The 16979-nt window shown below is 35.6% G+C and overlaps 1 protein-coding gene across 5 annotated transcripts in view; it reads right to left on the bottom strand.

Moving 5' to 3' along the window:
- Positions 1–2550: 2550 nt before the first annotated feature.
- Positions 2551–16979, bottom strand: part of RPP30 (ribonuclease P/MRP subunit p30) — a 33626-nt gene continuing 19197 nt past the window's right edge. For 3 of the 5 annotated variants that reach the window (XM_004449984.5, XM_004449985.5, XM_058298734.2), the window contains 5 exons: positions 14626–14742; positions 14051–14080; positions 13636–13673; positions 13152–13231; positions 2551–5194 (listed from right to left, as the gene is read on the bottom strand). In XM_004449984.5, coding sequence (XP_004450041.2) covers positions 5085–5194; positions 13152–13231; positions 13636–13673; positions 14051–14080; positions 14626–14742 — 375 coding nt within the window. In that variant the 3' untranslated portion in view covers positions 2551–5084. Of the gene's footprint in view, positions 5195–13151; positions 13232–13635; positions 13674–14050; positions 14081–14625; positions 14767–16979 lie in introns of all 5 variants that reach the window. The other 2 variants (XM_071215761.1, XM_071215762.1) reach the window with 1 other exon arrangement.

The raw sequence follows: 16979 nt of genomic DNA, 5'->3' as shown, positions 1-16979 counted from the left end.
AAATGTTTCATTTTCTTATCATTTGTGTGTTCACTGGAGTAGCACTTTTAATTTCCTTCAAAACTTTTCCTTTGCTTTCACAACTTGGCTTAATGTTAGGCACAAGAGGTCCAGCTTTTGGCCTATCTTGGCTTTCAACATGCCTTCCTCATGAAGTTTAATAATTTCTAGCTTTTGATTGAGAGACATGTGACTCCACCTTTCCCTTGAACACTTAGAGGACACTGTAGTATTATTAATAGGCCTAATTACAATATGGTTGTATCCAGGGAATAAGAAGGCCCAAGGAGAGGGAGAGAGATGGGGCATAGCCAGTTGGTGAAGTCACAATACATATATGTTTGTTCAAGTTTGCTGACTCACATGGACAGTTTGTGGAGGGCCCAATTACAATTACAATAGTAACATCAAAGATCACAGTTCACCATAACAGATACAACAGAAAAGTTTAAATATAAAGAGAACTGCTAAAATATGACACAGAGACATTAAGTGAGCACTGCTGTTGGAAAAATGGTGCCAATGGGCTTGCTTGATGCAGGGCTGTCACAAACTTTCAAATTGTAAAAAAAAAAAAAAATTAGACATATACCCCTTGAACATTTCATGAGCTTAAAATATTCAAGTGTACACTCAACTGCCAGACTTTTAAAGAAAGGTCAAAGCCTTTTCTTGGGAATATGGATTCACTAATGGGAGAGCTGTAATTGTTGCCTGAGTTCCAAGTAGAAAAAGAACTTAAGACTAGCAAAGGAATCTGAGTGCAGAATATTTACTGGATGCCCCCCAAATCTTGGTTGTCCTAATTTCTCTTTCTAATGACACACATTTTTCATATCTTTCAAAAGCATCAACTTTTTCTTGGGAATTTTTTTGCCCATCATATTTCATCAAATTTTACCCTTTTGATGAATTTACATAACTTATAATACTAAAAACAACTGACAAACAGTTGTGAATAAACAGTTGAATTTGGCGAATTCAAGGTAGATGAGAGCAGAAGCAAAGTGACATACTAGACAGTGGCAGACTATTTGGTGTATGGGTTCAACATATAGGGGCCATCAGTTTTACATAGGGTATGGACAGAGTAAGTTAATCCATTAAATTTATCAGTCAGAAGTACCATGCTTACCATATATAATTTGTACGTGTGAAATATTCTTCCACTTGTATTTTGGACTTCCACTTGTATTCTTCCACTTGTTTAAGTAGAAGCATAATTATTTTTAAACTCAGGAATGTATTTTGAATTTTATTGAATGACTTTTTGGTATCTATTAAGACAATTCTGATTTTTCTCATTTGACCTCTTAACATGATAAAATACAGTGCATTAAAAAAAACTGACAAGAAAAAATTTCATTTACAATAGCAAATAAAAGCTACTGACAGATCTAGAAATAAATATAACAGAAAATAAAGGACTTATACACAGAAAACTATAAAACATTCCTAAAAAAATCAAAGAAGGCCTAAATAAATGGAAAGACATTCCATGTTCATGGATTGGAAGACTAAATATTGTTAAGGATAAGGGGACCCAAAGCCAAAGTATCTTGAAAAAAAATGATGTTGGAAGATTCACACTTCCCAATCTTAAAACTTATTACAAACCTCAGTAACCAAAGCAGCATGGCACTGGCACAAGAACAGCCATACAGACCAATAGAATAGAATTTTCAGTTCAGAAATCTACTTACACATTTATGGCCAACTGATTTTTGACAAGGATGCCAAGTCCACTCAATGGGTAAAGAATAGTCTCTTTAACAAATGGTGTTGGAAAAACTTGATGTCCATGTGCAAAAGAATTAAATAGACCACTTCCTCACCCCATATACAAAAATTAACTCAAAATGAATTATAGACCTGAATCTAAGAACCAGAACTATACAACTCCTAGAAGAAAACATAAGGAAGCCTCTTAGGACCTTTTGTTAAGCAATGGTTTCTTAGATTTTAGACCCAAAACACAAGCAACAAAAAATAAAAAATATAAATGGGACCTCACCAAAATTTAAAATTTTTGTACAAATGACTTCAATATGAAAGTAAAAAGATAACCTACTCAATGGGAGAACATATTTGGAAACCACATATCCAATAAGGGTTTAAGATCCAGAATGTATAAAGAAATCATACAATTCAATAAAAAAGACAAACAACTTTTTAAAAAAATGGTCAAGACTTAAATAGACATACTTCCAAAGAAGGTAACAAATGGCCAAAAAGCACATGAAAAGATGCTCAACAGGCATGGGGCCCCTGCACGGCACAGCAATGCACCAAAAAGACAGTGATGCAACCAAGATAGAAAAAATAAATTAAATTTTTTAAAAAAGAGGCTCAACATTACTAGCTATTAGGGCAAAAAAAATTTCAAGTGTTGGAGAGGATGGGAAGAAATACAAGCACTCATTCCTTGTTGGTGGGAATGAAAAATGGTGCAACTGTTGTGAAAGACAGTTTGGCAGTTCCTCAGAAAATTACATATATAGTTACCATTTGTTTTAGTTTCCTAGTCGGCTATAAGCAGACACCATGAAATGGGTTAAACAATGGGAATTTATTAGTTTACAGTTTAAGGCTGAGAAAAAGGACCAGATCAAGGCATCATCAAGGTGATGTTTTTGAAGACTGGCTGCTGGTGATCCTTGGCTCTTCTGCCACATGGTAAGGTACATGGCGGCATCTGCTCGTTTCTCCCTTCTCTTCTGGATTTGTTTTCAGCATCTTGCTTCCTTTGCTCTCTCTCCCCCTCTGTATTCATTCAGTTTATAAAGGACTCTAGTAATAGGTCTAAGACTCATCCTAAATGAGATGGGTCACACCTTAACTATAGCAGTCTTATCTAAAGGTCCTACTTAAAATGGGTTTACACCCACAGGAATGGATTAAATAACATGTTTTTCTGGGGTACACAAAGCTTCAAATCACTACACCATATAACCCAGCAATCCTACTTCTAGGTGGAAGTAATTCAAATAATTGAATGCAGAGACTTGAACAGATATTTGCACATACCATTGTTTGGTGTTGTTATTCCCAAATGCCAAAAGAAGGCAGCAACTAAGTCTCCATAAACTGCTGAATTTATAAATAAAACGTGGTATATACACAGAATGGAGTAATATTCAGCCATAAAAAGAATGAAGTTCTTTTACATGCAACAACATGGATGAATCTTGAAAGATATCATGTTGTGTGAATAAGCAAGACACAAAAGGGCAAATACATTGTATGACCTCACTGATGTGAAATAATTAGAATCAGGAAACTCATAGAGTCAGAATCTAGAATATACATTACTGTGAGCCAGGGTGGGGCTAGGGAACTGGTAATTAATGCTTAAATTATACAGATTTTCTATTTGGGATGATAGGAAATATTGGAAATGGATGGCACTGATGGTAACGCAACACTGTGAACATAATTAACAGTACTGAAATATATATTGGAATGCAGTTAAAAGAGGAAATTTTAAGTTGTACATGTTACTAGAATAAAAAATTTAAGAACAGGACTATACAACACAGTGAATCCTATTGTAAACAATGCGGTATAGTTAACAGTATAATTTAAAAATGTTCTTTCATTAATTGTAACAAATGTACCACACTAATGCAAAGTGTTAATAATAGGGTGGTATATTGGAACTCTGTATGTTATGCATGAATTTTCTGTAAAACTACAAATTCTCTAATTAAAAAAGAAAAGAACGGAAATATCCTTATATTTCTAGAATACATCTCACCTGGTCATGCTCTCCTATGGTTTTAATGAATATTCTTTACCAACATTTTATTTAGGCATCTGTATTCATAAGTTAGGTAGGTGTAAAGATTCCTTCCCTTTTTCTCTTCACCTCTTCCCCTCCCTCCCTCCCTTTCCTCTGACTCTCAGGTCAGTGTTCTTTTTCTTACTTAAAAAAATTTTCTTACTCAATAATAACTCTTGCTCCACACTACTGTATTTTGGGACCCTTATGTCAATATAGGAAAATGCAGATATGTGGAAAAATAAATAAATAAAGGCTATTTCTACATAACATGATGATATTGCTATTAAAAAAACAGTTCAAGGCTGGTTGAGTCAAATGCTTTGATATTTTTAATACAGGTACTAGGAAAATAAATATTAGGTTTCAGGGATTTCTAATTAAAAGGGAAGAATCCTAGTTGAAAGACATCATGGAGGGAAGAAGCAGCAAAGGAAGGGGTTAAGCTTACAAAGAGCACGGATCAACTAAAAGTCACTTCCTTAATAAAAGTTTTAATAGTCTTCAAAACAATCACTTCTTGAGTAGTGAGAATAAAAAATAAGTCATGTTATATCAAATAAAATAGAAAAGCTTAAGTTTTTAAAGGAAAAGAAACATTTTTAAATATTTTACTATGAAATATTAAAATGTTTTCTTATTAATTATAACTGCAATTATTAACTTAGTCAATTGTAACTGCCTATACTTATTTATATAACATTTTATAAATATTACTTATTTACCTAAAGTATATACAAATTCATTAATCTAGGAGTCTTTTTTTCTTTTGATGCTTCACTACATTCTGTTTGTCATTTAAGGGCTAGAACATAAAATGATTTTTATAGAGTTTAGGTATACCCTGGAGATACTGCAGGTTTGGTTCCAGAACACCACAATAATGCAAATATTGCAAAAAGCAAGTCATATGAAATTTTTGGTTTCCCAGTGCATATGAAAGTTATGTTTACACTATACGGTAATCTATTATGTATGCAAAACCATTGTCAAAAAAAACCTGTACTTACCTTAATTAAAATGTGACACAGAGACATGAAGTGAGTATAAGCTTTTAAAAAAAATGGTACCAATATATTTGCTAGATGCAGGGTTGCCATACACATTCAATTTGCACAAAAGCACAGTATCTGCAAAGCACAATGTATTGAAGCACAATAAAACAAAGTATTAATATACTGATTTTTAGCTCCAAATGGAAACAGTAAAATTATATAATAAATCTATAAAAGTTTTATTTTTGTTGTGGCTGATGAACTACAAAGGACAGATGGGAGCGCTAATGGAGACTAGGGGATTCTTTTCAGCCTTCACACTTGGCTTTCTTGCAAGCTGGAAGAGAATCATCATCCCCTTCTGACAGCCGAGGTTTCTTCACTGTAGAAATAATTCCAAATGCAGTTTTTCTAGTTTCTATAAAACAGACAGGGAAATCACAGTGCCTGAAGTCAAGATGTGATTTATAAACAGGTGGTTAACAAGTATCACCATATTACTTTCTTATAGCACCAGTAAATGATAAAATCATGATGAACTGTTATAGGTGCCATACACTGTCATTACCATTTTTCTAACATATAAAAACCAGTTTATTAACATCAAATTCATTCCTAAGGATTATATAGGATAACACTTCAGGGCAGGGAGGACTGTGGGAAGATAGCAGAGGAGGATGATCCAGGAATCTGTCTCTCTGCCAGAACAAGTATTAATCAGGCAAGACCTATGTCAAGGAAAAATTTTGAAACTCTGGAATAGAGTAAAAAACATTGTGTGGTATCCAGAGAAGAGTAGGAGAAAGAGGCTGGTAAATTGTGACAAATACCAGCGGAACATACTCTACACACAGCAGGGCTACCATCACCTACCCCCCAGTCTTGTGGTTGGCAGCAGTTATGTACTCAAACCTGGACCCTGGTGCCAGGCCAGGGTAAAAAGATCTAGTTCTCAAAGATCTTGGGGTATGCGGACTGATCACTGCTTTTGCTGAGATACTTCAGATCACTGGGGAACTGCTCTGAGGGCAACCATTATTCTAGCCTGCCCAGCGCAAAAGCGGCAGAGAAGACTTTAAAAATAGAATGCTTCCTCAAAACCATGGAAAATGTTAAAGGGCGGTATTTACTGGGCAGGTGCCAAATAAAGAAAAAACGGCTTTGAAGAGCCATAGGAGAAGCTTCTCGTACCCTTTCTTGCCCCTTTCACTGGAGGCAACCAGAGTTCCCTTTGTGGGTCCCTGGCCTTGTTCTGGTTGGGAAAGGCAACTTGTCAAACTCCTCTCAGGTGTGCCCCCACTCCCAGAATTTGCCTCCAGGCAAAAGCAGCTTGAGATAGTGAAAGCAGTATAAGAAACGACTGACTGGGCAGCCTGGCACAAGGGTTTTACCTGCTTTAAATCCTGCTATGGACCATCCTGGAAATGAAGAATGGGGCATTCGAATTTCTGTAAACAGGGGAACTCCTATGTTACTAGCAAACACAAGCCCAGGACAAGACACAGGTCTGAAAAGACAAAGGACCCTGTAACTCTGTATTCACACTGGACTGACCTTCCTGACAGGACAGCTGAAACCTGAAGGACAGCACCAGCCAACACAACGTCAATTTGCAGACTGGGAAGGATGTTTTTTTTACCTTGGTTCTTGACACTCAAGAAAATCTATAACATATCACTAACTGGATACAAACCCAAGAAGCAGTCAGCTCTGGAACTAAATCCCAGAGTTAACATTACCAAACAAACAGAGCTGACTTTACCAAACAGGAAATGGCAGCAAAGGAAATGATGGTCCATCAAAAGGAAGAGGATAAAAATACAGAAAACATCCAGAAACATCCAGAAAACATCCAGAAACATCCAGAAAACATCAACGAAGTAGACCAGACTTTGTGAACTTTGTGGACAAATACTTTTAAAAAGTGATTTTCTTTTTTTTTTTTGTCTTTATTCATTTTTTAAATATTACATTAAAAAAATATGAGGTCCCCATATAACCCCCACCCCCCTCACCCTCATGCCAAAGTCAGGTAAAGATACTACAAAAGAAAATTACAGACTGGGAAACGGATTTTGGCCCAGTGGTTAGGGCGTCCGTCTACCATATAGGAGGTCCGCGGTTCAAACACCGGGCCTCCTTGACCCGTGTGGAGCTGGCCATGCGCAGCGCTGATGCGCGCAAGGAGTGCCGTGCCACGCAAGGGTGTCCCCCGTGTGGGGGAGCCCCACGCGCAAGGAGTGCGCCTGTGAGGAGAGCCGCCCAGCGTGAAAAGAAAGAGCAGCCTGCCCAGGAATGGCGCCGCCCACACTTCCCGTGCCGCTGACGACAACAGGAGCGGACAAAGAAACAAGACGCAGCAAACAGACACCAAGAACAGACAACCAGGGGAAGGGGGATATTAAATAAATAAATAAATCTTTAAAAAAAAAAAAGAAAATTACAGACCAGTATCTCTAATGAACATAGATGTATGTAAACATCCTCAACAAAATATTAGCAAATCAAAAAAAGACTTAAACACCATGACCAAGTAGGATTTATCCCAGGTATTCCAGAGTGGTTCAACATAAGAAAATCAATTAATGTAATAACCTCATTAACAGAATGACAAAATAAAAATCACATGATTATGTCAGTTGATGCAGAAAAGTCTTCTGACAAAGTCTAGCATCCTTTCCTGATAAAACACTTAGAAAACTAGGAACAGCAGCAAACATCCTCAACATGATAAAGGGCACATAATGAAAAACCCATAGCTAACATCATACTGTATGTTGAAAGATAGAAAGCTTTTTCTTTACAATTAGGAACAAGACAAGAATGCCCACTGTCCACTGTCACCACTTATTCAACATCATACTAGAAGTTCTAGCTAGAGCAGTTAGGCAAAGAAAAGAAATAAAACACATCTAAATTTGAAAGGAAGAAGTAAAGCATTTCCTTTGCGAGATGCTATGATACTATATACAGAAAACCCTGAAAATCCACTAATTTTTTTATTACTGCTAAATATTTACAATTACTGTTTTTTCTTTTTTTTAATTACTAGAGCTAATAAACAAACTCAGAAAACTGGTGGGGTACAAGATCAAAATGTAAAAATTGGCAATGTTTCTATATACTAATAATGAACAATCTGAAGAGAAAAGCAAGAAAAAAATTCCAATTACAGTAACAACTAAAAGAATCAAATGTCTATGAATAAATCTAGCCAAAGAAGTAAAGGACTTGTACACAGAAAACTACAAAACATTGTTGAAAGAAATTAAAGACCACCTAAATAAATGGAAGCACATTCCCTATTCATGGATTGGGAGACAAAATATTGCTAATATGTTAATTCTACCAATAGCAATTTACAGATTTAATGCAATCCCAATCAAAATTCCAATAGCTTCTTTGCAAAAAAAATGGAAAAGCCAATCATGAAATTTAAATAGAAGGGTAAGGGGCCCTGAACCATCAAAGCCATCTTGAAAAAGAAGAATGAAATTGGAGGGCTCACACTTTCTGATCTTAAAGCTTATTACAAAGTCATAGTAATCAAAATAGAATGGAAGTGGCACAAGGACATACATATAGACCAATGGAATTGAATTGAGAGTTCAGAAATCAACCCTTACATATCCTTATAATTTTTGAGAAGGGTGTCAAGTCTGCTCTATTGGGAAATAATCTCTTTAAGAAATGGATGTCCATATGCAAAAGAATGAAGGTAGAACCTTACCTCAAACCATATACAAAAAACAACTCAAAATGGATCATAGACTTAAATATAAAAATGAGAATACAAAGCTCCTAGAAGAATATGCAGGAAAAGCATTTTCAGGACCCTGGTTAGGCAATGGGTTCATAGACCTTACACCCAAAGTATAAGCAACAAAGGAAAAAAAAAGACAAATGGGGCCTTATCAAAATATAAAACTTTTGAATATCAAAGGATTTGTCATGAAAGTAAAGTGGCAACCTACACAATGGGAGAAAATATTTGGAAACCACATATCCAATAAGGGTTTAAAATCCAGAATATATAAAGAATGGGAAGAGGATGTAGCTCAAGTGGTTGAGTGCCTGCTTCCTATGTATGAGGTCCCGGGTTGGATTTCTAGTACCTCCTAAAAACAAACAAATGAAAAAACCAACCCTCATTGGGGAGTGGATGTGGCTCAGTGGTTGAGCGCCTGCTTCCCATGTATGAGGTCCTGGGTTCAATCCCTGGTACCTCCTAAAAAATACACACACACACACACACTAAAAAATCCTACAAGTCAACAATAAAAGACAAACAAAACTTAAAATGGGGAAAAGACTTGAACAGACATTTCTCCAAAGATATACAAATGGCCAAAAAGATATTCAACACCATCAGCCATTAGGAAAATGCAAATGAAAACCACAATGAGATACCATTCCATATACAACAGAATGGCTACTATTAAAAAAAAAATTACAAGTGTCAGAGAATATGCAGAGAAAACAGCAACACACATTTATTGCGGGTGGGAATGTAAAATGGTGCAGCTACTGTGGAAGACAGGCTAGCAGTTCCTCAGAACATACAGAAGTACCATATGACCCAGCAATCCCACTTTTAGGTATATAACCAAAAGAACTGAAAGCAAGTACTTGAATAGATATTTGCACACAATATTCACAGTGGCATTATTCACATATGCTAAAAGATGAAAGCAAATAAGTGTCCATCAACCCGATAAGTAGATAAGCAAAATGTGGTATGTACACACAGTGGAATATTTTTCAGCCATAAATGGAATGAAGTTCTTATAAAGATGACAACATGGATCAACCTTGAAAACATTATGGTGACTGAAATAAGCCAAACACAAAAGGATCTCACTGATATGAAATAAATGGAATGAGCCAATTTGTATTTGGAAACTAAAATATAGGTTACCGTGAGTCAGAGTACAGGTTGGGAATGAATGAGGAGTTAATGCTTAAATTATGCAGTTTTTACATGTGATGATGGAAAAGTTTTGGTAATGGATTGTGCTGATAGTAGCACTACATTGTGAACATAATTAACAGCACTGAAATACACAACTGACTGTGGTTAATAGGGGACTTTTTAGGTTGTATATATGTTAGTAGAATAAAAATTAAAAACAACAACATAGGACTGTACAACAAAAACAATGAACTCTGCTGTAAATGATGGATAGCAGTTAATTGTACAATTATAAAAATGTTCTTTCATAAATATTAACAAATGTTCCACACGATTTCAAGGTATTAATAATAGGGTTTATGCATGATTTTTCTGTAAACCTACTTCTCTAAAAAGAAGTTAACACACACACACACAAAATTGCAGGACAAGGTTATCTCTAATGGTCTGTCCATGGTATCTTATGAAGCCAGAACCCAAGCACACACCTTTGTGCAGCAGATGTTTTATGTATGGTGGAAAGGCAGATTAATCAATACAGCAAGTACAAAAGTCAATTTATTACTCCCATGATGGTGTGTGTGCTTACGTTATCTTATAGCATGTACCACATTTGTTTCTCTCACCAGATCATCTATCTCTGAATAACCAATTACACTGTATTGCCAACACCCAGTAATGCTTGGTATGTAATAAGTGTTCAATAAATACTTGTTGGGTGAATGAATAAATTCAGACTCACATATCTATTGATTCCGTATCCACAGATGCTTAGGTCATGTTAGCAGCAGAGTACAAACTTAAATTTAGCCAACCCTAAAAATGTACTAATGGACCAGGCACTACGTCATACAGAGTGTATAAAGATGTTTAACTTCTCCTACAACACAATGGGATAAGTGCATAAAAGGCAACTCTCACATGAATGGAGGTCCCCATAAGAATTAACTCTGGATCAATCAAGGAAGGTATCATAGACACTAGGAATAATAAAGAAGGAAAAATATGGGAAAGAAAATATTCCTTTGTGGCAGCCTGACGAGAAAGGTAAGAAAAACCTAGTATATTTAGGGGACAAAAAGGCTGGTGTGAAGGAGTGTGAAAAAATTAAGGGGTAATGAGGCTGGAAGCACTGCTTGTGAAGGGCCATAAGCACCAGGAAAAGAGATGCAAACTCTGCCCTTGAGAAATAGGAAGGGACTAGAGATAGAGAGAGATTCATTAGTTATAAAGGAGGTAGAATCCAAAGAACTTGATGAAAGGAAATTTACTTAGGAATTATTTATTTCAAGTAAATAAAGTCAAGTCAACCTTCCAGGATTTACCAAGTATCCTGAATTTTTTTCAGTTATTTAAAAGCACTTTAATTTATAAAAGTGATAAAACTGCTATTAAGGTCACTAAAATGCCAACATAGTCAGAGAACTTCAAAATGAATAAAAATTGCCAGTGATTTTCATTTCACCAAATGAAAAATGTTGCATTTAGAGATATTTATTCATATAATTATGACTCGTAGTAATAGTCTTAAAATCAGTTGGAAAAAAAAATAGAAAAATTAAATGTAAAATTGTAAATTTTGAAAACCAGTTTTTTAAACAAGCCAAACTGCATTAGTTCAAAATTATTTTTCCTCCTTTTCAAAAATGCCTATTTTTATCACACGAACATTTACTTAATTTAAAATGTCAGATTATAATATCGAAAAACAAAGACTTTGATAAAATTACCAGATAAAGTAAAACTTTTAGTATAAATACTTTAAAAATAAATTTATTTTTGTAATAACAAGAAGTTACATTTGTGTAGGGCTTTAGTTTACAAAGTGATTTCACATAATATTTCACTTAATCATCCTGCCCAAGAAAATTTACTACTTCCACTAAAGGAATTATTTAAGCATACACTGTTTGTTCATGAGGAGTGTATACAGGTATCCCCAACAGGTCCATCTTGGGCCAGTGTTCTCTGATTGAGAACACTGACCTCATCATCAATCACAGACTGAGAAAAGTCTCTGATCTGAAACTTCTTTCCCCTGCCCCTTCCTTAAAAACCTCCTTAGAATTGCTATGCATTGTTTTCTGGAACCCTACAGAATCCATCTTATTCTTATTTCCCATGCCAAGACTTCCATTGTTAAAAGCCAGCTACTATGTGTCCCAAGTCATTTTTTTCCAGGTATACATTCCTGTAATATTTTCTTGATAAGATCCTTTAAGAAATGATTTACCATCTCCTGGTACTGCTCCAGGGCACTGGTGTTCTTAAATGAGATGCAGCACACAGAACTGCACAGATACCAACTGGGGCTTCATCAGTGCAAATACAGTAATGAGTCTTTCACTTCTCTTACCTCAGAATTCTTTACTTCTTCTAATGTAACCAAAGACTGAATTGCTAATACTTTCTCAAACTGACTGCAAAGACAATTAGAGTTAACTGTATAATTTATCATTTAAATTGGGACAATTTTGAGTGAAAAGAAGTATTAATAATTTTGCAGGGACAACAGACATAAAGTAGGACTAAAACCCACAAGTATATTTTTTAAATTTAGCTTCAGTAAAAGCCCAGCTTATGTATCCTATGTTGAGGAGTTGAGTTTTTTGAAGTCAAATGCAGAATTTATTTTTCCCTACTACATTTTATTTTCCCATTCTTGTTTTATTTACTTTGTAATACTGAATTTCTCCAAAATTCTGATGATTCCTTATATTCATTTAAAAGAGATAATGGCAGAACTACCGAAGTGTGAACCAACCATTTCCTAGTTTCAAGAAACTTGATAAAGATCCCAATTAATTTGGTCATTCCAAGAGCTTATTTCAGGGGGGCTAAACTACAGAATATAGTAATCTCAAACTGAAAACGTTGAAACCAAAAGGAAAATCATCTAATTTATGGGAAGTAAATACAGTAGGTCATTTTCCCAAATGGAAATGAGAACATTAAATGTATGAGCTGCACATCCTTGAACATGTAAACAGAAAAAAATGGTAACATAGCAATGAATTGTAATTAACACAGAAAGTTAGTCTCAGTTTGTTGGTTGTGTTTTAAAATACATAGTTCCTGTCCCTCCCCCCACTCCTACCCAAGTAAATGGCTTAATATATATTTTCAACATTTCAGTTAAGACCGTGATTTTCAACTGGGAAAACACAGCCCTCTGGAGAAGGAAAAGGAAGATTAGAAGCCTATCAAAATTTGAGCAGGGGCACTCAAATTTTATTCATTTCTGTGATACAAACTACATTCATTCCACAAACCAGAAAGCAAAGCCTAAAATGAAGAATGAGAAAGCACTGAGGCGTACAGTTAAAAGAAGTTGAGAAAAGATGACCCAAAAGGATCTGTACAGGACAGGGTGATAAAAAATAGTTATGGCTCCATTGTAGGATATAAAATGACTTGCTTCTAACATGACCATTGGATGTTTTTATGGGAAGATATTGCTTACCTCCATGCAGAAGCACTGTTCTGCAGTTGGTGGACACCGCAGCCTTGGCATCACTTTCAGATAGCCCAAACAGCAACCCTCTTGTCAGGGTCATTAAAGATTTCAACCCAGAGTCAGCCAAGGACACGAGACTTACAGAAACGCATCTGAGAACGCCAGCCTGCCATTCACAATGGGACCACATTGTGAGTAACTTCACTTCTATAGCAGTTTTAGTTCAACATTCAATCTGAGACTCATTTAACTTTTTGAGACTCATTTAACTTTTATAAGATACAGCCCTTCATTCCCCTTTTTCTCCCACCCTTAATTAAAAAAAAAAAAAAAGGCTGATGCTCTCTATACCTGATGCAATTGTTCTGAAGCTATTAATCAGTAAATTTGTAGAAAAATGTGGGAAAAAATGTTGTTAAACTCTAATACCTCTTCAAACTCCAAATTTACTAAAAAGAAAATTTCAACAACTCCTTACTCAAAAGGATACAAGTTTGCCACGTCATATGGCCCTCTTATATCTAAAGGCTAAAATAAAAGGAAGGAAAAATAGATATGAGAAAAGTTATTCATAACATTTCAGTGACTTCATTTGCAGTAAACTGACAGGTACACCAAAACAAGGAAGTGAACAGCATAAATTTAAGTCATTATAATCTTGACGGGTTTCTTAAGATTCTAAAAATATAAAAGAGGGCTGAAAAGCATTTTGTAACAGTATAAAATGAAAACTACTCACATAAAAGTTGAAACCCAAAAGAAGCAGGGATATATTTTACAGGTGAATATATTGATAAAAATGAAGACATGCAAAAAACATTACATTGCTTTTTTAATTTCTGCCCTCGAAATTTCTCAAAATTTGTAACTTGGAAAGTATAAACAAGTACTTAATGTCAACTTACCCTTTCTGCAGCACTAGATATAATTACATTCTACAAAATAGAATAGTGATGAATATTAATCTTTGATAAATATGAAAAATAATTCAAGAGTCTTCCAATACAAATAATGAGCAATCACATTTTAACATTTAAGGTTCAATATCAACTTCTTTTAAAGAAAAGGTAAAGTGAAAGAATAAAAGACTACACATCAAATGGAAGGGCAGCCAATAGCAAGAAGTTAGAACAGGTACTCCCGACAGATCTCCGAAAAGATGAGTTAGCTTAAAGACTACTTGAATATAACCTTAATTCAACTCACTGATAACAGATAATTTTTATTCTTTTCACAGGAGGGAAATTGCAAATTCCTTACTGAAAGATAAAAAGTTTGCAACACATCTTTTCTCCCTTTATATTATTTTTCCCTCAATATTTTTTCTTTCCCTGAAAACTTAAAGCACTCATCAACATCGGAGAATTTGTTCCTATGCCTTGAGAACTTTGTTTTAAGGAAAAGTAATAAGCTTCAAAATTCCAGTGTATTAATAATAATAAACTGCTAGATTTTTAAAACTTAAATTATGGTACCATACCTTTCCTTTGCAGACTTGCATCAAATTGAGGGCATTGGAAATTGTGTATCTTCTCATTGTGGAGTCTTTGATGGCAGGGCTGTAGACAAGTTCAAAGCACAAGCCTCGGTCAATTGCCTTCACAGGAATTAAGAAAATAAACTGTCAAGAATAAACACACACTGAAGAAAATAAACTGTCAAGAATAAACACACACTGTCCTACTTTATTTTCACGGAAGTTTCCCCTGCCTCACCCTCCTCCCCACCTCTTGCCTGCAAGGTACAGCCTTAAAAAAGACAGGTTCACAGCCAAATGGTACCATCCACAAGAGGAAAACAAATCTCTAGACTCTATTTTATCAACAGAGTTTATCTTAGCTGTGGGGAAGGAGACGTTATATAAACAGGAATTGCAAAGAAGCTAAGGAGAGCAAAGTCCCAGTGGGATGGCAGAGAGGCTATTATGCCATGAACTATCAAAAGGAAAACTGAGACTTGTTCCTGACACTTACGGTAAAATATATGCAAACACAGTAAACCAAAAAATTTTATCCAAGAATGAAGAGATGCAAAAAAAATGAAGAGTTGAAAAAAATTCAAAGAATGGGGATGGGAAAGGCTTCTCAAATAAGTCATATCTTACCTGTATCCATTGAATGAAGGAATAACTACCACCACCATTAATTGAGTGCTATGTGCTACGTACTATGTTAAGAGTCTCATGTATTTATTTAATCCTTACATACTTTTATGATGCACTGTGGCAGAGACTGCTAACTGCCTGTGACATCTGTGCTTTTTCTTTAGTAATAGAGTCACAGATTTTTAACTAGGCTCATGGCTACCCAGCAGAAAAGAAAGAAAAAGCCTGGACCCTTGACAAGTTGTATGCCCAACTCTCCATACAGAGCTTGGCCTTTCATATGAAAGAAAACACAGGCATCATAGGATAAGAAAACATAGCCTGGAAGAGGCAGAAACGGGATTAAAATTAGGTGGGTCCTATAGTTAATCTGATGTTATCTCATAATGTGTAACAAATGTTGCACAACAATGTCGTGTGTTGGTGTATGGGCATTGTATGGGACTTCCACACATGTGCATGATTGTTTACATTCTTAACTTTAATAAGAATATATATATATATATATATTTTAAAAAGTAGCTGGGTGAGAAAGGCGGATGGCACAAAGCTCCATTGAAGTCAGAGTTTTGTGGCTGGAATATTCTTGAAGCAACCTTTGGAAAAATAAATTTTACACAGCTTTTTGTGGAAAAAAAAATCATGTGGGTCCTGATTACTATGCTATTCAGCTTTCCTGATGAATGACTCAGTATCTTTAACCAAGCACAAGATATATATCTTAAGCCCACCATGTGGGGGAATAGTGGGCAAAAAGGTGACATGGTTCCTGCCTTCTAAGAGCTTACAGTTCAGGAGGTGGAGATGGGGGAGAAGACCAACATAATCACACAAAAATAGAAAACCACAACTGTGATAAGTGCTATTTTATCAAGGAGAAGTTTGGGAGATGGGTAATGAAGAATTAGCAGAGGAAGGAAAAGTTTCTGACGCAGGAACTTTGTGGACAGGCTCTGTAATTGAAGGGAGCATGTGTAGCCACAGAAGGCCAAAGGCTAGAGAAGAGAGAGGGAGGGGAGTTGACTAGTGGAGCTGGTGACAAGGATTAATCCTAACTGCAGTGGGAACAACTGAAGGATTTGAGCATGGAGGTGATAAGTAGACTTGTACTGCAAAAGTCACTCAAATTGCAGTGGTCTTTTAGTTGAACCAGGCATTACGATCCAAGTCTCTGGCAAATGAGTTTCTATTACTCAGGAGACAAGCTGGGAAAGGACCAGCTGTGATTACTGGAGGCCTACTCCTGAGCCTTTAGATCAGGGGTTCTTAACTTTTTTTGTTCCATGGACCCCTTACTAAGTCCACACTATACTGTGTATTATTTAATAAATATACCACACCCACACCAACACATCCCCTTAAGAATGATGTTTTCTTGAATTTCAATTCGGACCCCTTTTAAGAACACCTGCATTAGACTCTAAAGTTTAGGAATGGAAGAACTTGCCTTCTAGAACAGGCAATCACCTTGATTTAATACAGGTGTATTCAGCAGACTGTCTCTTTTCCCTTCCTTTTTTTAATTTTTAATTTTATTTTTAAATGATATATACTGGAAAGGGACTCCCCTTCCCTTTTAAACACATATTTCCTTTCTTTCATCCACCAGCCTTCCCTTTCCTTAAATTTTAACATTTTAATTATTTCTTAAGAAAAAAGTTTTGATTTTGATTTGTGATTCATCAAGTTCACTTTAAAATTGCTAAGAGGGAAGCAGACTTGGCTCAGTG

The sequence above is a fragment of the Dasypus novemcinctus genome, chromosome 6 (assembly GCF_030445035.2).
Source record: "Dasypus novemcinctus isolate mDasNov1 chromosome 6, mDasNov1.1.hap2, whole genome shotgun sequence".
NCBI classification, from domain to species: Eukaryota; Metazoa; Chordata; class Mammalia; order Cingulata; family Dasypodidae; genus Dasypus; species Dasypus novemcinctus.
The sequence above is the reverse complement of the archived record's forward strand: the minus strand, read 5'-3'. Positions and strand labels throughout refer to the sequence as shown.